The sequence below is a fragment of the Sceloporus occidentalis genome, unplaced genomic scaffold (genome assembly GCF_023333645.1).
Source record: "Sceloporus occidentalis isolate IW3139 unplaced genomic scaffold, rSceOcc1.0.p SCAF_3, whole genome shotgun sequence".
Classification (NCBI taxonomy): Eukaryota; Metazoa; Chordata; class Lepidosauria; order Squamata; family Phrynosomatidae; genus Sceloporus; species Sceloporus occidentalis.
The window spans coordinates 95,198,112-95,223,945 of record NW_028316983.1 but is presented as its reverse complement, the minus strand read 5'-3'; the positions used below and the strand labels follow the sequence as shown (position 1 = coordinate 95,223,945).

General features: G+C 38.5%; 1 protein-coding gene across 2 annotated transcripts in view; it reads left to right on the top strand.

The window, feature by feature from the left end:
• LOC149316450 (adhesion G protein-coupled receptor L4-like) overlaps positions 1–25,834 on the top strand; it is a 143,122-nt gene that overhangs the window by 90,541 nt on the left and 26,747 nt on the right. For both annotated transcript variants that reach the window (XM_089515515.1, XM_089515514.1), the window contains exons 8-13: positions 597–713; positions 2,235–2,428; positions 4,922–5,098; positions 8,819–9,019; positions 9,737–9,957; positions 12,893–12,959. In XM_089515515.1, coding sequence (XP_089371641.1) covers positions 597–713; positions 2,235–2,428; positions 4,922–5,098; positions 8,819–9,019; positions 9,737–9,957; positions 12,893–12,959 — 977 coding nt within the window. The remainder of the gene's footprint in view (positions 1–596; positions 714–2,234; positions 2,429–4,921; positions 5,099–8,818; positions 9,020–9,736; positions 9,958–12,892; positions 12,960–25,834) is intronic.

The following is a 25,834-nucleotide window of genomic DNA, read 5'->3' as shown; positions in this document are numbered from 1 at the left end:
GTAATTCTGCACAAACCCAACCCTGAGGGGGGTTTTGAGGGAAATATTGGTACATTTATTCCTTTATTTTTTGACAACAAATATCTTCATAGCGTGGAGTAGTGGTATTCCATATCTTTAGGTGATAATGAAAAAATATTCACTTCAACTCCCCTCCCCATGCACTCAGTGATATTTTACTCCATGCTTTAAAAGGCTGCAATTGGTATTTCCTTTTAGAAATGTATTCTTAATAAAGTGGAAACTCTCTTTTGAAAATAACTTCCATTATTCTTTACAGAGCTTCATTTAATGCAAAGCAAATTAGGGGCTGCATTTTTCCAAGGAAAGAATGAACCAGGACAAAAGAGAACTAAGACACATGCCTACTATGAATAACAAAGTCCTAGGATTTAGCATATGCATGTATTACCTTAATGGAATTTGGGGAGGGGTTTTCTCCCTTGAAATATTGGGCAGAACTCTGTGCTTTTATAATCTAAAATAATTGTGCAGCCCAATGGTAACCTTTATGGCAGAGCTGTGAGTGAAGGCTCGCTGAGATGTAACTGTCATTTCCAAAGGAGTTTGTTTCTCTTCTTTTTTTTCTTTTCCAGCGCTGAAGGTTTTTGCTTTTGATATGAAACATGCAGACATTATTCACCAAGGTGTGCACATGGGAGGAGATACTATAAGGGTCTCTGCAAAGAAAAAGGAAACATCTACTTCCAAAGGTTAGGAAGGGGACACGGGCTTGTGTCAATAGGACAAAGAAGTTGAGCCAAATGGGCTTTTTTGTCAGTCTCCTCCTTTGCAAAGGTCCAGTAAGCAAATCTGTCAGCTGTACGAGCTACGCTTGCAATGGTGGGGATGTTAGTAAAGATGTTATGGGAAAGGCATTATCCTAATGCATAAGGTAAAGTTCTGATACTACTTTGAATAGTTCATTCCCACTCTAATTCAGCAAGTTTATTGTAAATCATCATGTGCATAGCAGTTCAAATATCCGCATTCCTAAATTCATTTATCCCCACCAATCATCATCAACCTTAACCATCATTATATAGTACTGAACTCCTTTTATGCCCAAACAACATGACTGCAAACTGCTAGTAGTTGTTCGCATAGTATTCCCTATTTGCTGCTGTGGTGTAGTGGTTTGAGCATTGGACTCAGGAGAAAGGGGTTCAAACCCTACTTGGCCATGAAAATCCACCAGGCAGGTCACATTTTCTCAGCCTCAGAGGAAGTCAGTGGCAAACCCCCTCTGATAAAACTTGCCAAGGAAACCCTGTGATAGGTTCGCCTTAGTAGAGTCAACATCATTTGGAAATTACTTGAAGGCAAAACAACACAAGACAACAACCTTCTATAGAGATTTTGATGTAAAGCATGATGGTTATTTAGCAATAGGCACTCTAGGGGTCATACTAGCATGATATATAATCCTGAGATCCCTAATGATCTGCTTCTTCATGTTTTGAAGTATAGCCGTAAGATTTGTGGGTCAAGTATATGATTGTTTCATGTAGAAATCCAAAACTTAAAATATGATGAGTGACCCTAATGTGAAACTACCACTGCTTTTCTTGAGATAATTTGTTCATGGGGAGTTGCTTTTGGCTTTCTCTGAGGCTGAAAGAGTGTGACTTGCCCAAGGTCACCCTATGGGTTTCCATGACTGAGCAGGGATTGGAACTGTGGTCTCCAGAGCTACAGATCAGTGAGGAAAACACTACACTACATTACACTGGCACTTGATCTCAGTGTGTTGAATAATAAAATCAATTGGCACAGTTTAAAACCATGTAAAAGAATGAGAATAATTTAAAGGCTAAAGATTCACTGCACTGTGACATGGAAACGACTGTCTAACCCTGCTTCTAACCCTTTGTGTAGCATTTTAAGAGGCCTAGAGTTGTCCCAGGGATGAGGGTGTTGAGAAGTCCCATTCCACAAATCCACTTACAGACAGCTAAATCTGAATCAAAACAACTATGTCCATCTGCTTCATTTTCCATCACAAAAACACATTTCAAATACCAGTGGAAGTTTGTTTTAAAAGTCAGTTATTGTTCACAGTCTCTAAAGCATTTTTAACAAGTGTTCTGCAATGGGTCCATCTACTTGCATATTTTATACAAGAGTAATAAGGGCTATGTCTGTTGTTTGGTTAAGGTCTCAAAAGCTGTTTTACCATTTATTTATTTTTAAAGCAACAAGGACTAAGCATGGTTTGTTTGTTTGATTGATAGGCACCGTTGCAGTTGTATTTCTGCAGTACAGCAATATTGGCTGTCTGCTTTCATCATCACAGAACTTCTCACTGAAGGAAAATTCAGAGCATGGAGAAACAGTAGGCTCATCAGTTATAGCTGTCACAATTAGCTCCACTCCACCTTGGCTCTATCCAGCTGAGGAAATAACATTTACTTTAAAGCATGCACAGGTAAGCTTCCTTTTTAAATCATCCCTTGATTAAAAGTAAGGTAGTAATTATTTTGTAACATGTAGCAAACTGTGTGCTCATTGACTGGCAGTTCACTCATAGCTATGTTGTTTGCTGATATGGGTATAATACAATTAGAGGGGAAATTACAATCCTGAGTTCAGCACAGCAAGCACAAAGGCGGAGAGTTTGTTACCACTGCAAAGTGTTGATAGGAAGTGACAAGAATAATAACTTCATGTTGCTTCTACTACACATTTGTCAATAATTTGTTAGTGCAGTCCAAGCCTCTTCCTCACTTACCAGCATGCTCCAGTTGCAAATTTCCTTGGTTTGCCTGGATGTATGGACAAATATAATAGAATGCTGAAATAAATGGTCCTGTTCAGTGGAAGATAGTGGTTTTGATGTCAGTGGAGTGCTGAACATACTCAGGGTTTCAGTCCAATCTTTCAAGGGGGAATAGCATTCAGCACATTTCACAGGTCCTTTAAAACCTGGACTATAATTTAAAATAGATTCACCAGCCTTCTGACCTGGAGGCACCAGCCACCAAAGGCAATGCTATTACTGGTGAACATGTTACATCAAGAGGATTCAGTAGTAGCAATGGTGATATCAGTGAAGAGTTAGAACCCCACAAGTTCATTTCCTTTTTCTTGCACTACATAGTATGTAGTGTACAGCAGATAGATACTAGAACTGGAACCATGGCTTGGGAAGACCTATATTCAGATCCACATTTAGCCCAATTTGAAACAAGAGCTTAGAAAGTTTCTTTTAAAAGGAAAAAGAATAAGGCAAATGAATGAATATAATGACAGATTAATAATAAGGGAGACTAAACCTGTACAACACCTATATAAGGCCAGAATGCCATTTTAGAACCCTTCCTTGCTTTGGCACAGTACTCATCCATTTTTCCTATACAGAATTATGGGTCCCTGCCAGTTACCTTCTATGAATCTGAATGAGATTGGGGGGAACATTTCAGGATAGTCTCCTTTTTTCTCCCATTCTTCATACAAGATTGATTGGTTATTTTTTATGTTATATTTGGCATGAAGGAGGCAGGACTTGGATTCAGGGAACATGGGTTAGTATCCTGAATCACCATATTGTGAAGTTTTGGTATCAAAGCCCATATACCAATTAAGACTAATGAGCCTATGGGGCAGAGGGAAGTATTGAACCTACATGGATCTGACAGCATTTTAGGGAACAGGTTAGGACCAAACTCTGCTTGTATTTGCTAGTAGGTTGCATTAAACTCATCCTATAAATTGTTATGTGTTGAGATTTTAGCAAGGGTGGTATTGTCATTATTTAGAGGCAGTGTATCTCCATCTATAGCAGACCTGCCCATGTTTGGCTTTCAGCTCATCTACACAGGTCCCAAACCCCATACTCACCCTGTATCCACTGTTATCTGTTTACATGCTGTACAACCTGATTTGCAACAAATCCACCTATTCTGGCACTTAATCCACTTTTAAAAACCTCACAGGTTGCTCTGTGTAGCCCAGGGAAATCCAGAGTTTCCTGAATGTGGACAGTAGGGATCAGGCCAGGTTCAGGATAGGGGAGCCAGAACAGATGCCAAACAGTGCCATTGTCCCCATGCCCCCTGTTTCATGCAAAAAGCAAAGGAAAAAGTTCTGTACCTCTTCTAGGCTACTGTCACTGTCACCCCTGTGAAACTCCCCTCTGTATCCCCTTTGCCAACATGTTGCTTGCCTGGAATCAGAACAAGGTATCCAACTATGTGATCAGCAATGTGTGTGGCCCTCACATGGCTAAGCACCTCCTTGTGACAATACAGGGAATGCAGCATTGTCAGTGGGGGAAACAGGGAGTTCTTGCCCAGCAAGGCAGAGGCAGTGGCAACATGCTGTTCTCATCCAAATTTCAGGTGTGGACAGCAATGCAACCTTAATGCAAAATTTCCTCAGTAAATATGGCAGAAATAGGGGTGAACCCAGGCAAAAGAAAAATCCATGTTGCACCCAAAAAATTTTGGTGTGCAGACAAGTTTTTTGTGGGAAATTGGACTGAATGTAATAAAAATAAGGTCAGTTTGAATCCAACGTATTGTCTGTCTTGTGCCTCCCTTGCAGGCATGAAGGGGTGCTGGGGAAAAGGAACAAAGAAACAAACTAATTGCAATTAATTTCAAAATTTTAAAAATATATTATGCTGATAGTTTATTTATAAAAATCAGATTGAATGTAAAAAGTAGGAGAAAGCAGGTGTACAATTCCCTCTCTTTAATTAGTATGCATTCTTTTTACTTATCTTGTTTCATCTTTCTGTTTGATATTCTTTGTTTTTATTCATGTGCTCCTCCTTAATCTGAATTATGAACAGCAAAAGGTTTTGCAGTTTGTGTATTGAAAAACACATGATGAATTGCTTCAGCTAATGTAACAGATATTTCTTTTTGAGCAATTTTGTGCCATTTGCTATCCACAAAACATTTTGTTTCTGTTCCAGACTGTAGACAAAAAAGATATTAAGTGTGCATTTTGGAATTATTCAGAAGATACAATGGAAGGAAGCTGGTTGACAGAAGGATGTGAGCGGACACATTTCAATAGCACTCATACCTCATGCAGATGTAATCATCTTACTCATTTTGCTGTTTTGATGTCCTCAAACAATTCTAAAGTTGTAAGTGCTTTTTAAACACATTGTTTGTTACATTCGTATGGTAGTTTACACCACCATTTAAAGTGTCTGATCTTTCCCCCGGTGCAGTTAAATCATTATTTTCTTCACCATCGCTCTTTTTCCTCACTGAGTCAATACATAAGGGAATAGATCTTCAGGAGATATTTTCATGGTTAGGTTGTCCCTGAACTTTACACTCCTGGAATCTTTAAATAATCCATTAGAACAATATGATGCCCATTTTCTCTCTTACATTCACTGCTGATAACTCTCTGGGTCAGGTAATTTGTTTTATCTGTGTTTCTTATTTTTATTATTAAGCTGTAGCAGAGCACTTTTCATACCATACTATTGGGCAGAGTGTGTTATTCACATCAGGCAGCAGATACTATGAAGGGCAGAAGGAATGAGATACAGCACTTGAAAGTGTTGGGGTTCAGAGCTGTGGGTGTTACACAGCAGATCCTGCACAGAATTAGCAAGATTACTGATCGTGGGCTAGCTAGTTTGAATTGTGAAGGACACAATTAGTATTGAGACAAATCTGATGTATCATTACAGTTAGTTTCTATAGGAGAGCAAGAGCAGGATCATTTCATTTTTACACCAGATAGCAAAATATATTGTGCCAGCCTTGAGATTTACATGTGTCCAGTTCTCCTTTTGCAAACACAATGGAGACAGAGATACAACAACAGTGATGATGACTAGTTGCAGATGAAGATGGGCAGTCTGTATACTTTCTTTGGTTTATCCTGACACTCCTAGAAGTGTACTTTTGCAGAAAGCCTCCTTGTCTGGCCACTGTCACTCTGGCCTGCACTAAGCTGTGGCTCGGGACAGGTCTGGGCTGAAGTCTTGTGATGGCATTCCCATTGTAAGGCTTTGTGCAAGATTTTGGCTTACTTAGCAGCTATGACCATGGAGATTATGACATTGACAAATAAAGCAACTGCTCCCCAACAGGATACAGAGGCAATTCAAATTGCTACTGGGAATTATTGCACCTAATTTGGCTGCATCCTGGCTGTGTCCTAGGTCCCAAGCATGCTTCAGAGGCCGCTTTTTGAAGGGAACTTTCCAACTTGGAAAAGTGGCCTCTGAAGCGCAGCTGGGACCTGGGATCCAGCCGGGATGCAACCAGCCAGTGGCACTGGTGGCAAGTTATGTATTATAATTCTTGGTAGCAACTCCAATGGCAACTGTATCCCATTGGGGAGCAGTCACTTTAATAATAATAATAATAATATGTTTTATTTATATACCGCTATTCCAAAGATCATAGCGGTGAACAGCAAGTAAGCTAATTAGCAAGTAAGCTAATTTGCCCCCAACAGTCTGGGTACTCATTTTAGCGACCTCGGAAGGATGCAAGCAATAATCAATAATCAATAATCAATGCAATAATCTCCTATATATCCAAAGGACCTAGGTCCCAAACTGGGCAAGCCCACTCCTGTGGTTGATATGGAAAGAAAGAGGGGATACCAGGCATGGGGAAGAGGAAATCCCCAGGGCAACTAGGAGGATGAAAAGGGGGGAAACCTGCAATCACGATGGTTTGGCTAATGTATAAAGTCTTGCCCAGAGGTTTACCGGTCCTACATGGCTGGCAACCCCACTTTGAGCATTTGCCAGTTTTGAAACCATTGGGCCCTGTGTTCCCTACCTTAGCCTCCCCATTGTATTCATATTGTTATGAATGTATCTGATTGCTCATCACTGTATGTGAATTAAAATTGTGGCCATCATATTAATTCAATCCATAATATGGTGCCAAGCCCATTTCTTTCAATGCAACTCCTTTCTTTCTTTCTTTCTTTCTTTCTTTCTTTCTTTCTCCTTATGGAAAGATATTTCTATCCTACCCTCCATCCAAAGATTTCAGAGTGGTGTACAACAAAATCAATTTAATACATTTGAAATAATTTTTAAAAAACCAACTGTAAGGTATAGGACAGAATCCTTTTGAGAAGTTACAAATAAATAACCACCATAGTTACATGGCTACACAGTGACTCCTGGAACTAACTCCACAATCCCTATTTATCAGAAAGCAGCTGTTGCAGTTGATGTGGGGTTTATTCACTTGTCACACAGGTATGTGCCTGATGTTCTCACCCCCTCCCCTGCATAATTTCCAGTGTGACAGGCAAAAGTAGGGTCCCTGTCACAATTTCCCCTCATACCAGAAATTGCTCACACAAGTGGGAGTAAGAACCTCATCCAACTGATTTCTGAGCAATAGGAGGATGAACCCCCATCAATCACAGTTGCTCCTTCCAGTAAGTGGGGGACTTTCATGTCCCTACATGTCCCCTAAACTAGGGAATACATAGGCACACACGCAATGAAAAAGCCAGGGCTTCCTGTCTGCAGAAGCTCAAACTGCGGATGGCAAGCCACAGTTGATATGCAGGCGCACTGTACATATACAAACTTGATTAGATCATTCAACCCCAAAGTTTTTTTACAAAGCCATTTATTTTAATTTAGAAAGCCAGTACTGGTGCATTTAAGGCAGGGATGGGCAACAGTGTGGGGGCAGGGGCTAATTGCCTCACACACAAACACACACATAGTGAGTTGGCATGCAGACTGAAGGTTAAAGACAGACCCTACTTGGAGACCTAACATAACTAGATAAAGACAGGGAGGAACACTAGCATTTCTGGAGACCTGCTAGACAGATGGCCATGGGAAAACGTGAGGGAAAGTGCAGATAGGTGGTCATGGGAGAGTCAGTAGTGTGGGAAGGTAAATTATCACTTCCAAACCTTACAAATCTTGTAATAAAGGGACTGCAAAACTGATTAGGTGGGCTGTCTTCCCTTTAATTCAAACATTGACGTGGATATGAAAAGAGTATTAAAGAAACAGTTGAAAATAGCTGGAAAAAATTGATTTCTCTGGGCTGGAGGATGAAGAAACCCTGAGCTCAGGAAAATCCTAGACAGGCAAGAATCTTCTCAGTTCAACACTTATTCTGAATTTTTAAAATTAATGAGATTTTTGTTTGCACAGAAAATGGCACTTTTTATGCAGAAAAAGCATTACTTGCACTGAAAGAGTGTGTGTGTGCGCATGCGCGCGCATGCACACATGCACAATATAGCACTGAACCAACAGATTCAAATTACAAAAACAGGGCTGATTTAAACATTAGGAAGAATTTCTTTACTGTAAGGACTGTTCAATAATGGGGGGAAATCAACTTCAGTGGGTTATGGGCTCTCTTTCTTTGTATATCGTCAAACATAAATTGGATTGGTTACTTTCAGGAGAGCTTGTGCATTCCTGTGTGTCTAAATCCCTACATTGATGGCACTTCTGTAAATCTGATCAGGGTGTGTCATAGTGGGAAACTACCACCACTGTACCTTTTGACTTAGGGAAGACGTTCAGTGCTGATTAAGTTTCAGATGTGAATAGAGTGTTGTTTCTTCTTTCTTACAGCCCTTGACATACAGTGTATTGAGGGAACTAAGTTTTCTTTCAGGGTTTTTCAGAGCATTTATTAAGAAATAATATCTTACTGGCATCATTTATTCATTTGCACTGTGTTCATGTACATAGTTTTGATTTGTATTCTGTAGCAGAAAAAAAAACTGTAGCTGTATGGGTGAAGAGGAGCAAGAACCAAGATAAAAATGTTAAGAATTTCTGAGCTACTACTGAGCTAATCTGTTTAACATATTATATTATCATTTTTTTCCATAGAACATCAAGGATCATGTTCTTACAAGAATTACTGAGCTTGGAATAATTATCTCATTGATTTGCCTCTCTATGTGCATTTTCACATTCTGGTTCTTCAGTGAAATTCAAAGCACAAGAACAACAATTCATAAAAATCTCTGTTGCAGCCTTTTCCTGGCAGAGCTTATTTTTCTTGTTGGAATTAACATGAGCAGTAATAAGGTGTGTAGCATTTTCTTATCATTTTTTCATTTTCAATATGAAAGCAAATATGCCCTCTAAAGTGCCATTTTCAAAGGTGCATGTAGCTTTTCCCAGTCTTAATATGAATGTTGACATTTGAGTTTACACACGACTAGCTGTGAATATAAAATTTTCATCTAAGAATTCCAGCCAACCCTGTTCAGAAGGGTAAGCCCCACTGAAGAGAATAATGGGATCTTCTGTCACTGATCTACTTTGAGATTGGAGCGAGCAAAATGGAGGCAGAGTCTTAGCTATGTTTACTTTGGCAATGTCCAATAAATATTAGTGGGAGTTATGCCATATCATTTGTCTTCTTCATCTTTTAGCATAGAAAAATGATGCCTACATACATTCCTTTGGGAGAGTGCCATTTATGTAGGGTTCACTCTATTTGATGGAAAACAGATTAGTTATATGCCATTTATAACATATGCAGTGTCATTTTGTATATTTCATGTAATTATATGTATATTGGCTAAAGAACTGTGTATGTGGGTTATCAAATGAAATGGCTGCAATGTCTTCCCATCTACTTACCAAAAAATAATGACAGAGATAGTGTGTTTTTGAATTGAGACAAATTTTCAGAGGGAAAGATTTTTATCTGTCCTGTGATAACATTTTAAACTTGAAATGCAATATACAGAGACTATCATGTTATTCACTTACACTTTTTTCTGTTTGCCCTTTTAGCTATTCTGTTCAATCACTGCTGGATTACTCCATTACTTCCTCTTAGCTGCCTTTGCATGGATGTGTATCGAAGGCATTCATCTGTACCTTATAGTTGTTGGAGTAATCTACAACAAGGGATTCCTGCATAAGAACTTCTATATCTTTGGCTATGTCAGCCCAGCAGTGGTGGTTGGCATTTCTGCTGCACTGGGATACAAATATTATGGAACATCTGACGTGTAAGTCACTGTTTACATGCTGGCCTTAGATTTGGATAGTTCTTGCATATCCTTTTGCTGCTGCGTCAGCCCACTGGAATGTAATTTTTATTTGTTTATTTGTTTACTATTCCACCTTTCTCCCAGAGGTGGCTCTCAGAAATGCTGAAACAAGTTAAAATCGTGATAATAAAAAACTTAAGACACAATTAACCAAGTAAACATATTAAAATACCATTCAATGTTAATAACATTTTAAAAGCATAATAATAAAGTTCAAAATGCAGCGCCTTCCATAGAAATGACTCCCTACAACCAATTAATCATTAAATGCCCTTTGTTTGAATAGAGGGAGCCAGCCTTGCCTTCTCTGGAAGTGAATTTTACAGCATGGGAGCAGCCACCAATAAGGCTTTCTCTTGTGTGTCACCAGACAGGCCTGTGGTAGTGTGGGACCAAGAAAAAGCCCTCCCTTGATTATCTTGATTATCTTAAGACTGGCAGATTTCTATAAGGAGATATACTCTTTCAGACAGGACACAAGAAGGCTTATACAGGGACCGCTGGTCCATCTAGTTCAATACTGTGAACTCTGACTGACAGCTTTTTTTCCCCCAGGGTTTCTACCAGGATTCTTTTCTAGCCCTAACTGGAGTTCTCTGGTGTCATCTCATCCAAATATTAACCTAGCCTGACAATGCTTGGCTTTCAAAATCAGAAGAGATGGGATGTGTTACCCACATGATACCTTATGTGTACAATAATGGCATCTCTAAACACTTGTGTGAAGGTTCTCTATGTGAATCTTCCCTAGATCCCTCTCCATTCCTACTGATCTGGATGTGATCTCTTGAGACCACCTTTTTTATCTAAAATAAACCTCGCTGTCACCAGCCAATGAATAACATATTACATCCTAGCAATGCGCTGGAGCATTGCCAGGGATTCCACTGGCATTTGCAAACCCAGTCAGGAACTAGCCAAGCTAAGGCACATGAAAAGGAGTGCATGGAGGCAGAGAATAAGAAAAGCTTTATTCTAACTAAAGGAGTTCTAGAGCAAAAAGATATCACTACATGAAGGCCTCCAGGCACAAACAGAAAGTGTAGGTTACAGAGCTCTGATAAATGGAGGAACTGCCATTTGTCACAACTTGTGTCAATGTAACCATCCACACCCATTCAGACAAATAAAATTGTGGCCAGATGTTCATGAAATGTTTCACCCAGTCAGTTTAACCTAAGAAGAGATAGGTAGTTTGAATTTTGATCCATACTTCATTCTCTTCTTAGTCCAGAATGTTGTCCAGTGTTCTTCTTCAACCCTTATGAAGATACTCATCACCCCCATCATGTCTTCAGTTCACAGTGTTACTACTGAAATGTCCAGATCATACATGCAAACCTGAGTACTAGTTGAAGAGATTTATATCTAGTTTCTTTGAATGTGAAGTCCCCACTCACTCAGCAGAAATGCATGGGAACTTGTTTCACACATTCAAAAACATTTTTGTACTGAGATGGGACAGAAGAGACAAATTGTCACACCAATGAAAAGTATCAGTAATGCTATCTATCTATCTATCTATCTATCTATCTATCTATCTATACACACACACACACACACAGTCCTTCCATTTTCATGGATTTGAGATCTGTGGTTTTGATTATTCACAGAGGGACAACCTCCATTAAAGTTAATTGTGCACGCACCCATGACACGTACACATGGCTGCATGAAGGAGCACATGGCCATTCAAAATTATGGGGCTTCAATATACGTGAATTTCCAAATTCACAGGGGGGTCCGGAATGGATCTCCCACGAATTCGGAGGGAGGACTGTATATATATCCAGAGGTCGGATGGTTTGTGTGGTCGGACTTTAAGAGGGTTTTAGGGCCACAAGAATTCAAGTGGAAAACTATATTCTATTCTGTTCTGTTCCCATGTACGGAGATATATTCTCTCTCCCCTTTTATTCACACCAGTTATAAAAATCATTGTCTCTAACATTTCTCTGTTCAGACACCATCTTTTTCTCTTTTTTCTTTTTGGTTTGGTACAGCATCTCCAGAAACCCTGAAGAGTCAAAACTACAAAAACATTGGGTTTTTCTCTCCCCCTCTCCATCCTATTTGTAAAATTGTCTTCAAATTAGCTTGCCTCTTGCTTGGCACTTCCTTGGCTCTATCCTCTGTCTTCTTGATGGATCCATCATAGTAGACCACACAACATACATGTACCTGAAAACAACATTTTAGACCATTAAAACATAGCAATCAGAATTTACTGAAATCTGATCAAATTATCCCCCTTTTAAGTATATTCTCCATGTCAAATTTCATTCAAATGATGCAAAACATTCAAACAATGAATATCAGGCTTTTATGATTTCAAGCTGCCTGATTATATGCAGAAAGAAGCAGCTTTTTTAAAGTCTACCAACGTTCTCACAACTGCCCATTTGGTGTTTTAAATATATTTTTGTCTTTGTGGCTTCCATTCCATGGCTCCCAGCAGGATTATATCCTTTGTATCCTTTGATACTCCAGATAATGAGCCTCACAATTTATTTCAGGAATAAGTTTATTAGATTATGGAGTACTACAGATCTGGTAATTTACAGCAGGCAGTGATTTTGTTTGTTTATTTGTTTATATTTAAATAACAAAAAAAAATTCCCATCTTTCTTCTAATAAGCAGCATTATGCATTTCTTCCTCTCCATTTCATTTTTACAACAGCTTTGTCAGGTAGGTGGGTAAGTGGGTAGGTTGCTGAGAAAGAGTGACTGGTACAAGATAACCGAGTTCTATGGTTTTGCAGGAACTAGAACCACCATTCTATTGTCTCTATACCTCTCTGGAATCAGTTTTGAGGATCATTCAATTCTCAGGTGAAAGGAGGGTTAATCTACAAACACATTTCAAAACATTATATTCTTTTTGCTTTTCAGATGTTGGCTCAGCACAAAGAACAACTTTATATGGAGTTTTATAGGACCAGCATGTCTAATAATTCTTGTAAGTATCCTTTTTTATTTTCTGCATCAGGCTACATAAAATTGACAACAAAATGTGTGTGATAATCACTAACCCATTGAGAGCCCACCTGTGAGTCTTAATTATATGTCAAAATTAATCATTTTAGCTATTTTTAAATAACCACTCTAAAATATTTTTATCCATTATATACCTAAGTACTTAGCCTGACTCAAAAACATATGTTTGATTAACTAATATTTTAGAGGAAGGGCTGTTTCTTTCAGCCTGATGGCTTGAGGGAACAGAATTCTCTGTAGCAATTCTGATGTGTAAGATGTAGCATCTTTACATGTTAGCGGTATCTCTGCAGAACTCAGCAGGAGGTATACACAGACAAGATGCCAGGAGACAGATAATCTGGTATTTCAAATGCTGAGTTACTTAATCTTTTATCTGTGATCGGTCATCTTTGAAGATTAGTCTGTCATCTTTATGATTTTATCATCTTCGTGTACCCTGCCATCATCAAGGCTATTTTGAACAAAATTGCGACATCAGAGACAAGAACCCGCTATTTCACATGGGCAGGCAAGTTGAGAATTGATAGCCTCTATTTCAACTGGGAAAGGAGACTTTTAATTCCTATTGGAAATCATTTGAGGCTTGATCTTTTGGAAACATTTGTGTCCTGTTATAAAGAGAAAAAGTATGGGGATACATGAAGAGATTTCTTAAGTACTGTTAAGTTACACATGTAAACATTGATTGAGTTCAAGTAACAAATGCTGGAGCAGGTACTTTGGTATGGTGGATGACATGAGTAAGTAACTGAGTTGCAACATTTGATCCTTAAATATTAGGAATGTGCATCACATTTGGAGAAAAACTAAGGTGAATTGAGCCAGTGCAGACCGGTTCTGGTATTTTCTGAGTGAAGTGAGCTTCCCACTGAAGGTGCCACAACTCAGTTTAGAACCTAGATGAAATTTTGGGCATGATTTGGGGATTATGAAAGCCAGGATTAAAGCAACCAAAGAGCCTAATTTAGGTCTTGTTTCTGTGAAGATACATAGGCTGCTGTCCACTACAGATTTTATGCAATTTGATGCCGCTTTAACTATCAGCACTCCATCCTATGGAATCCTGGGATTTGCAGTTTGTTGTGGCACCAGAGCTGTCTGACAGAGAAGGCTAAATATCTCACAAAACTACAAATCCCAGAATTCCATAACATTGAGACATGGCAGTAAAACCTGTGTCAGTGCAGTGTGGCTGCAACCTTAGAGAGGCAATTGGGTTTGTGACTGATAGCTCAATTTTCAAATTCTTGATCACATTTTAAAGGGCTTTTTCAAATGCTGTTCTTTGGTGGAGAGATTTTGACATTAATGCTGGATTCCAATCCCTTCTACTTTGTTGAAGACAGATAGGAATCAATTGAGCAATTATACAGTGGGCCCTTGTTATCTGCTGGGGTTTGGTTCCAGGACCCCCAGGATATCAGAATCTGTGGGTGTTCAAGTCCCATTAAATATAGTATTTTTCAAGCTGTGGATGGTTGAATCTATGGATACAGAGGTTCATTGGTACTTGTTGGTACGTCTCCTCTCATATGATTTTTATTCCTGTATGAATATGGCAGTTCAATAGGATGGCAAGTACAGATGGGGTGGGCAAAGTAAGGGATTGTGAGATTTTTTTTCAGTGCCATAGACTTTACTATTTTAAAAGGTATTAAACATATTTTCAAGCACTATAGTTCCCTTGTCTTTGCACATGTACTTCAGAATATTTGAAGCTTTTTAGCCTGAGGATACCTCTGTGATGTTTACAATTTTCAAATAAATTGTAAAAGGGGAGCGGAAGCAAATCATTTTCCCACTGCCCAAAATGCAGGCCTCCCCTTCCAGAAATCGCACTGTAACTATCCTTCTGGAATGTTTCTTCCTAGGGGCCATTGTTAAAAACAACAGTTCACATAACACCTAATGCATGTGTTGGCAAATGTTTATTTATTTCTTCCCTAATGAATTGCATTTAATTTTTGTATGTAATGAGCCTCGTGTGGTGAAGTAACAAGAGAATGAGTGTAAGATAAAGAAGTGAAGAAGAGTAAGGCTTTTTTGTATGTTAGCTGAGAGAAATCGAAAGATGATTTAAGTGGATCATCAACTGCAAATGCAGTAAAATGCATTTTTCCAGGTTTATGATTAAAACAGATAGTTCGGTATATACTTTTTTCCTGAAGCTTGCTTGGGTAGGCAATACTACCCATAACTATATGGATTTGTGCGGTACTTTTATGTCCTGAGGCAAGGGGAGATGTTTCCTCACTCTACCCCACCTTCAACGGTACGATAAAGCTTTATCATAGCTGTAGTTTCGGTATGCACTGGAGCCAATTTCTTCATGTGTTGTGTGGAAATTAATTGTCAGTCAGGGAAAATGTCTGCTTGCAGTTTTAAAAACATGAGAAAAATGGGATATTGCTTCATAGGATGGCCCCTGCGTCCAACAGTAGTCAAGGCCTCCATGAGCGAATATAACCAGACTAAGAATCCCCCCCCTTCAATCACAATAGAGCAGCAGTTGAAGAACAAAAGAAACCTCAAGAATGAATCTGTAAATAACAGCAGTTTTGAAGAATTATCTTTTATCATGATCCTTTTGGCTAAATGGCAACAGTTTTAGAGATTTGTAAAAAAAAAAAAAAAGGTCTATTGGCTCTCTAGCAAAAAGCATGTCATAGCTTTACTTATTTCTTAGAAGAATTGCATCTGGAAGAATCCCAAAATACGCCTATGTTTTGCTAAAGGGTTTGGGCAATGGTCATGCCTAATAAGACTTTTCTCTCTTTACCCACTGAGCAAACTGCTTTTAAAATGCCTTTCATTTTTTAAAAGAAGACTAGTATTGAAGCACAGAAATATCATGTCTAAGAAACAAGAACTCTGCATTTTGCTTAAAACTGTAAATGTAGCCCCACAGTAATTTGGATTTCAGCCTTATGTACCAAATCAGACTTATTGTTATTTCAAAGCGTGTATCCTTCAGTATTTCACAAATGAAAACCAGGACACATCTGGCCAAGTAATCTCAAATGGTGGTCAAGATGGCAAACTTTATTAACTATGAAAAACACAAACCAGGAGAAGCTGCAGCAGCTTGTGTTTGCCTGAGACTCCTGCAAAACTCTGCTCCTCCTGCTTCTCTTCCTCCTGCAAGTAAAGATTTTTCTGTTTATACAGGCATTTGCTAATTGACTATATAAGGCCTGTCCCACCAAAATAATATAATTAACTTGCTAACTGTTGTGCTGGGATGTGTGCGCGCATGTGTGTGTGCATGTTTTATGATATATGTTTTAATCTGGTTTTAATTTTTGATTGTTTAATCTAATTTTAACTTTTATATCTTGTGAATTTTTACCAATATATTTTTAATTTTTTTGTAAACCTCTTTGAGACCCAAACTAGAGAAAAGGCAGGATAGAAATAACAGTAATGTTAGTAGTGGTGACAATGATACAATAATAATAATAATAATAATAATAATAATAATAATATAGAATACAAACTATTTTGTCACTTCAAATTCAGTTTACAGCAACTAAGATAAGCTGAGGACAAAGGGTGAAAGCTGGACAAGAGAAAACTGGGACATTTTAAAAGAAGCTGTAAAAGTGGGGCGACAGAAGATTAATTGGGACTTCTTCCAAATCGAGGCACTCAGTTTGTGCCCCTGAACCAGTGTGCTGATCGGTCCCACTTAAAGTGGAAATGACTAAACTAGGGCTGGGAATTCTGTGGCTACATATGATTTCCAAGTCTATTCCCCTCCTTTCCCCCAATCCTCATCTAGGACTGACTGTTTTTCCTTCAATAAGTCCCCACCCATGGTGTACAGATATGTGATTCTCCATTTGAAGCAAAAAGAAAATGGAATTGAAGGACAACTTCAGACTTCAAAAGCAGCACACAATCCTCCCACAGGCCATAGTTTCTACTCTTCATTTTAGCATGATGTCTGAAATCAGCAGCTGGTGTCACAGATTTATCTTTCCCTCAGCAAGCCAGAGAAGTAACTCACAGTTTGTATCAGCCTGTCATGAAGAAAATAAGCCCAAGAACTGTCTCATAATGAGTTCAAGCATCACGCTAAGCAAGCAATGGCTCCTTATGTTGTTCTCACTGTAAGTAGGAATGAGGCACAGGTGGTAGGATGCTCACTTATCCATGGGAAGCCATATTTTCCAAAAAGCCCTGGCTTATCAATACACCAGACACATATATATGAGAGGAAGGGAGGGAAGGAAAAGGAAAGTGAGGGGCTGTGTAGACAGCCCTTAACAGACGGCCTCCAGCTGCCCCTTTTACAGCCAGAATGGGTCCGCAGCAACTGCACCTTAGAATGGAGCATTATTATTCTAGTTATAAAACTTGGGATCATATAGGCTCATTTATTACCAAGTGCTAGTTCTTTTACATGTGTTTTAATAATATTCCTTTCTTCCTAATATATTTACTCATTAATAAGAAAGCACTATTAAAATTCTGAAGTGTATGCCACCGGCCTAATTGATCCTATCAGCCATTTTTATTTTAGTCTCTTTGTGAGTATGCATGAAAAGGACTGGGTCAGAAGTTTTTCTAGATTGAGGTACAGGGAGAAAAAGGACTACTTGAAACCTTTGTAAAACAAGCTGCAAGCTGAAGATAATTTCTCTTTCCACTCTTTAGAATCACAACCATTATTTCTAAGACTGCATTTTAGATTAGATCAAAGCACCCAAGGCAGGCAGGCTGGAGTGTTCATAATAATATAATTTTGAAATAGAATTTAGGATTTAACACAAACTGGTGGTAAATAAAGAAAATTTGCATACTGTAATGGGCAAAAATAATTATGACCTATCGTTAGAAATTGTGTGAGATTAGGATAAAACTATTGTTGCCTTTATTCTAGGAAAGTGAAATATTTTACTGTTGTACCTTCTACTAAATAAAGTGGGCCCTTAGTATCTTCTGGGGTTTGGTTCTGGAACTCTCTGTGGATACTAAAATCAGTGGATGCTCAACACTCATTAAATACATGGGCATAGAAACGGTGCCCCTTATATAAAATGACAAAGTCAAGCTTTGTTTTCAGGAATATATATATATATATATATATATATAAAGGTTGACTCCATGGATAATGAATCCATGGATATGGAGGACTGACTTGTAAAGAAGAGGAAAAAACAGCCATGTTATGCTTATGATATAGGAACTGCCTTCATGTAGCACTCATATGAAGAAGTCATCAAGAAATTATTGAAAAGTGGGCTATATATGGGGCATGCCACCTGTCCCAACTAAAAATTCCCAGATTCATCAGGGGGGGGGGGGGGAGCCTATTCATGAGCAGCTACTCAAATGTAATGTTCACTATAATCAACTTACATGGTCATGTCCCAGTTGCATGGAAGCATAAACCCAAACTGTTGCTCACAGGGTTTGTACATGTGGCCAAATGGCTGTCCTAATGCTAGGGATAGGGGTGGATTTTTTAAACTAATTTTCTTCTTTAAAGAAGCAATGAGTAATTATAGCTATTTCTTTTCTTCCCACAAGAATGTTTTGAAAAACTGTACAATTTTTAAAGACTATTCACAGTCTGAGATTTATTCTGCACAAAATTTGCATGCTGTTTAAATACTTGAAGGGATGTCATATTGAGGAGGGAGCTAACTTGTTTTCTGATGATCCAGAGACCCAGAGCAATGGATGCAAGCTCCAGGAAAAGAGATTCCGCCTCAACATTAGGAGGAACTTCCTGGCAGTAAGGGCTGTTCGACAGGGGAACAAACTCCCTCAGAGGGTAGTGGAGTCTCCTTCCTTAGAGGTCTTTAAACAAAGGCTGGATGGCCATCTGTTGGGGATGCTTTGATTTAGATTTCCTGCATGGCAGGGGGTTGGATTGGATGGCCCTTGCAGTCTCTTCCAACTCTATGATTCTATAACTCTATGATTTTTGTGCAGGAAACAGAATTTAGGACACAGCAAACAATGCTTCTCACCAGAAATATTATTTTATGTCCCAAAAACGCTGTTTCCTATGGAGAGAAATCCTGTTTTTTGTGGGAAAATAAAAATACAATGCGCAACTTTCGTGCAGAATATATCTTGAACTGCCCAGGATTCTTCCCATTAGGGTTTCTGAACACTCAAGAAACAGGCTATTAAACTATGTTTTTAATACATCTTGTAATATTATTTCTACTAGGAGTGCAGCCCCACTCCTTAGCGATGCCTAGTGGTGGAATAGTACCAGGGTTCACTGACTCAGTATATTCGGACTTCCTTCCTCCTGTCCTAATTTAATTCTTCCTTCTGAGCTTAATTTATAATCCTAACAGTAGGATTTTCTCACAGTGGTATGTAGTCGAAATACCCTGATGTAACAGATTTGCTCTTGATTAAGCAAAAGTCACCGTAAGTCAGAAGTGACTTGAAGGCACACAACAATAGCAGCAAAAGCAATTGTTCTGCTCCTGCTACAAAAAGTGCCAGAAGTGATTTGTTGACTCTGCTCCAAAACACACTGCAGAAATAATCAAGTTTGAGACCAATTTAACTGCCCTGGCTCAATGCTAGGGAATTTTGGAACCTGTAGTTTTATAAGACATTTAGCCTTCTCTGTCAGAGAGCTTTGGTGTCACAATAAACTACAATTCCCAGGAATCCCAAGCACTGAGCCAGGGCAGTTAAAGTATTCTCAAACTGGATTACGTCTGCAGTGTGTTTTGGACCATGGATTAAGACAGATGGATTTGGGGAGTTCTTGGAGGGAACTGTCATGAGGAGCACTTATACTACACCTCTGGTGCCTCCATTACACAAATAAAACATGAAGGAAATAAAGGAAACATCACAAAATTCTCATTCTGTGGCAAATGATCTCTGTTTTGGTCATAAAATTTTGAACTGCTTAGTCAATAGAGTGTGGTCATCATGTTGTACAGCTCACCATCTAAACTGTTCAGTGTGAAAACTTTGATCCTTTCTGATAGTTGTGGACTACAGAAAGGGGACCCACATTATGGTGATGTAAAGCATAGGTTGACCAATTCCAGGGGGCTTGGAGACCAATTGCCTACTCCTAGAAAGTTCTGGGCAGGTCACATGGACTGTCAAAAAAGCCAACAGCTAGAAGTCTACTTTTAGTTCTGAAGAACAACTTTTTTCTGGTGTTAAAAGTACAGGTAGGGCTGCAACTCATCAACAAGGTGAATTGCTGTTCCTGGAGATTTTCTTTCTTTTTTATGATCAGAAAACAAATGACCTGGTGTGTCTGGAGTGGTCCTTTGGGAGCTGCACCCAGCTGACATCCCTGATCTACATGGTAGACAGTTTCAAACAGGACCATTAGAGGGCAGATCAGCTGTCGCAAGGAGGCTGCTTTGTGTTCTCAAAGGTGCAAAGATGGAAAAAATGCTACACTTGCACAAACAGAAATAGCACAGTTGTGCTACTTCTTAGGTTTAAATTACTTATATCACAAAGCCTAAACTTTTCCACACTGTAGCATCCAAGTATTATACATTGTGGTATTTTCTGTTTAAAAAAATCAGTCTTAGAAGAAAAGAAGGGTTTCAAGGTGTCAAAATCCACAGGGGAAGAAGAAATGAAAAATACCCAGTGGTTTCTTTGAGGTGCAGAGGATAACTAAATAATTGCTAAGCTGGCTGAAATGTTGAAGGCGTTGCCAGGTCAGTCATCTTCTAAACAATTTACAGGGCAAAATTTTGTTTTCTACTGTGATTGCAATAGGTATGATGAACTATGTGCAGAATATTGTTAGAGAAAAATCTATTATTTCCTTGAAATTCAAAAAAGTGTAACAAATTCAATTCTTCTCTCAGCACTCTATTCTATAGTTAATGTTTTGCTTCTTATCCCCATATTCTTGACAGAATGTAGGTTTGAGGTTACTTGAGTGAAGTTCCCCAAGCACTGAAACCAGTGAGTTGAGAACAGGGCACTTTGGTTAAGCAAGCAGACAATCAGTTTGCTACTCCAAAGGCCCATTCAAACTGCTCACTGTCAGCATATGTATGCTCTTGTAAACTGGCTTATTGTCATGTTCACAAAGGCCATGATGAAGCCTTCAAAAATAAGGACTTGGAAGGGTTGACTGATTTGAGTAGAAGAGTTATGTTCATAATTACATTCATCCTACTGAATTCAAAGTGACTGTTACAAAGTGCTCACTTTAAGAAGATTGTGCTTGCTTGCTTTCTCATCATTATGCATCATCTCATCCCTTCTTCAGAAAGCTCAGGGTGGCTGGCATGCTTGGTCTATCTAAGTCAGGGACTGGAATTCTACAGCTGTCCTGAGGTTGCTAAATAACAACTTTCCACATTCCTTACTATTGGCTATGCTTGCTAGAGTTTCTGGGGGTTGTAGTCTAGCAACATCTGGAAGGCCACTCAGTTTCCACTCCAATATATGTTTTATTCTCATAGCAACCACACAAGGTACGCTTAACTGGCCCAAAGACACTCATGGAACATCTTGGCTGAATAAGGACTTCCTTGCTTAAGTCTAGAAGATTCCAGAGTGAACAGTAACTTTGAAAAAAGAGGGTTTCTGCAGCACAGGGATAAATGGTTAAACTGCCTTCTTCTCTGATGTTGATTCCTATCTTGAGTTTACTATTTAAAACTTTTTAAAACTATCACAGGATTAATGACATCAGTTTGGTGCTATGATAATCACATGGAAGTCTACAAAACAGAAAGTAAAGACACTGACTAGACTTGATAGTTACATACAAAGTCTGCATAGTTTAGCCTTTAGTCTTTTGCATTCTTATTCTCACTACTATTTATACACCCCCACACACAAACACACACACACACACACCAGTGTTAATATTCCTTTTTGTTGTTTTCTTAATTTTTTCCCCCAGTACTTTGTCAGACTAGAATAACTAAAGCATTTGGACATACGTATTCATCTGGGAGAGGATAATGAGAGAAATCAGACAGCAGACATACCTTTCATTGTCTGACTGCCAGCTTGCATGCACTTTTAGGCAATTAATATAGCATACATTTTTGTTTTCCATCTTAAACTGTTGCATAGTTATCAGCTTAACTGTCTTCTATCCTGACTACAGCAGTGCTGAAGCAACATTTTTACCCATCTTTCTCTTTTCACATCAGATTGCACATCAGAATTCAAGCTTGTTAATTCTAACATTGTTAATAAATATCATTGGGGAGAATGATGCCTATACAACTGTTCTGAACATCAGACATTTTTGAAGAAGCCACATCTAATATGATTTTTAAAAGAAAGTATATGACTGAAAAAGCAGCAGGAGACATCATCTCTTCCCTACCCCCCCCCCCTCCTATGACAATATTCATTTTTCTAAGATTTGACATCAGCATATAGATAGTTTCATCAATTATTGAGCACAAACCTCAGAAAATAGAAAAGTAGAATGATCTGGAAGCTTTATTTTTGAAGTTTTGAATGTGAGACACTGAACAGATTCACAAACAGTGTGTCAAAAACTTGAGAATTAGTTCTATCTTCCCTAGACTAGATCTTCTCTGTAAGAAGAAACAGCCACAAAGTTATAATCCTGATTAACTTTGATACCAAATAGATTTTTTATATGGAGGTAGCTCATATTCTACTTTGCCCTTTGAATATGCTTATATTAAGATGGGTTTGTTTTGTTTAAAAAAAGAAAAGAGCTACAGTATAATGTCTGACCCTAGCAATTTAATCTTAATAATTGATGTGTTTGTTCTTTCATTCTTCATGGAAACTTTATACTTCTTTCAGTTTAGTCTAATATATTTGCATGGAACAATAGAACTGTACATTTGCAAGTGACACTAAAGTTCATCAATTCCAAACCCCTGCTCATGTAGGAAATCCATAACTACAGCATCTTTGTAGTCATACAGTTTCTTGGGGAGAAAAAAGTCCAGTGTCTACTACCTTCTGAACAAAAATATTAAAGTTACTCAATATGTTACATTTACATCACAAAGTGCCAATATGTTACATTTACATTAAAAAATATTTTTAAAAAAATATTACATTTATATCAGAAAGGAAACATTTATCACACTTAGAATAATTCTGACACCGTGTTTAAATTTATGTTACTTTAGTACACTAAAAAGCTTATGGGAATACTCATCCACCTTGCTATCCCTGTCTGGAAACAGCTGCATAAATTTTAGAAACCCCAATTTTCATCTACCCTTCCCTCAGTGAATAGAATTGAGAACAGAAAGAATAACACAAATAGAGAAAAGATCCAGGTAACAAAAAAAAGTATAAATATAAATTAAATACCAGAACCTATTGCACAATAAAAATCAGTATTTAAATAACTGATCCTATATTTTAATAAACAACCTACATAGACAATTTTTTTATTCTCAGTCAGAAATATTTTGGAGCAATATTAAGGAATTATGATGCTCTCTGTGTGTCAAGAGTCTCCACTATGGTTTAGCCCTACTCTTCTGTCTAATTCTTTGCCTAAAGACCTCCATGATTTCCTTCAATTTGTCAAGATGTGCTGTCCGAAAGGCAAAAAACAAAAAAAGAAATCCTAAAACAGAATTGAAAAGAATAGCACTTTGTATTTCCAAGACATTTGAAATACCAAATGCAATTGTTACATCAAAGCAAAAGCAAGCTAGAGAGACTGATGCTTTGAGAAGTGTTTGCATTAAGAGGTTGGTGTATATTGGCCAAGGAGCTCATCTGTGAATGTAAGGGTGTCTGCACTCAGTGGCGTTGCCACCCCCAGAATCACCCAGTGTGGGGATCTTGGCCAAAAGTCCACACTCACCCCTTCACCCTCAGCCTTCATTCCCCGTGGTGGTGGCAGGCTCCTCATGAGTGGACCACTGCCACCATGGGGAAGAAAGGCTGGAGGCCCTCAGCCTTGTCCTTCCCCCATGGTGGTGGCGGTTCCTTGCAAGGAACCACTGCCACCCAGTAAGCAGGACCAGGAATAACCACACACACCCAGGGCCGCCTCTAGGTATTTGGCCACTCTAGGTGAGAAATATTTTGGCACCCTCTGTCGCCCCTCAGGGTAAGGCAGGTTGGCGACAAGAAGAAAGGGGGCTGTTGACCTTGAGGTTACATTCAAGGTGCATGCGGAAGGCAGATGATGTACCATGTGACTGTACCACTGACAGGGGGGCGCACATTTATGTTTTGGCCATTGTACAAAGAAACCATGATATGGTAGCTTGCTTTTACATTGCTTGCTGTAATGAGTTTTCACTTTAATATCATTTAATTACACACACACAAAATACCAAAAAAGCCGCCAAGCTGTTCCTAAATTTTGTCACCCTAGCTGGCTGCCTAGTTCACCTATATTGATGAGCCGGACCTGCACACACCCCAGCCACACCGCTGTCTGCACCAAGTAGCTGCAAGCACTGCATTTTACCAGCAGGTCCTTCCTCTTCCTGGCTCTAAGAGTCTGACATCTGTTTAATTTCTGTTCAGTAGCACCATATTACTCAGTCATCCACCTCTTCCTTCATAATTAAAACAATAGCAGCAGACAGTATGAAGAACTCAGAAAAACCAATAACCACTTTTAGATATCCTAAAAATCACAGTCACAATCTTTTCATGTACCAAACATACAAATCCTTTTATATCTCTTTACATGTGTTAAAATATCTCGCGTTGAAATTAATAATAGAGCACAAAGCCACATGAATGTATAATTTCTTAACCACAGTAATAGTGTTTTAGTGACATTAAGGTGGAGTGGATATATTTGAAATAACTAATACTGTACCAAATTCTCCTCAACACCCACAAAAAGAAAGTATAATTTAATAACCAAAGTAGTTTTTTTCCTTAGAAAAAACAATAGATATTTCCTTTTCAAATTCAAAATAGTACATCTCTATCTGCAACTACACACTCACACGTGCGCCCATTCATACATAAATGTGAAAGCTCAGGCTACAATGTGATAAACACTCCTTAATATGAAATTAACCAAGGACCATACAGATGATACAATGTTATGGCCAAAAAACTGTATTTTACACTGTAAACAAATTGATACTAACAGCTGAAACCACTGAAAAAATTAACAAAAAACATAATGACATAATACAAATCATCCATGATTTATCCATCCATTCATGCATATGGTGCATACACACAAAGAGAGATTTCTATTTCCAACAAAAAAAATAAACTGAAATTTGAAAATTATATCTATATAGTGTGCTCCAGCTTCCTTGCTAGGCATGCACCTTGCTCCATGGGCTTCTTCCCCTCTTTCTCTTTCCTGCTTGTTACATTTCATGTCTCTTGCTGTCATAGCTGCTATGCATCACAGATTTTTTTTTATTATTGTTATTTTTAAAAAGCCCATTGAAGATGGAAAGAAAATGGGAGAGGGTAAAAACAATGTAGCACACAAAAATACTATTCCTCCATATCACTCCTGTGGAAGTGCCCTAAAACTACATGGGATTTCAGTGCAGGAAAAGAGTGCTTTACGTTCTGGCCTACTTTTTTTTTAAATAGCAAATAACATAATAACATCCTATCGGTTCTGATCTCAGATTCTGATGTAATTAGTTCCACTGTCAAAACTTCTGATAGTTAGGAAGTTCTTTCTAATGGTTAGCCAAAATCTTTTTCTCCTTATAATGTGAAGCTATTGGTTTGGACCCCACATTCTAGAATAGGAGAAAACATGCTGGACCCATCTTCCACACAACAATCCTTCCAATAGTTGAAGGTTACCTTTCATCCCTCTCTTCTCCAAGCTAAATATACTCACCTACCTCATTCTTGATAGGGTTTGTTTTCAGACTTTTACCATCTTAGTCTGTAGCCACA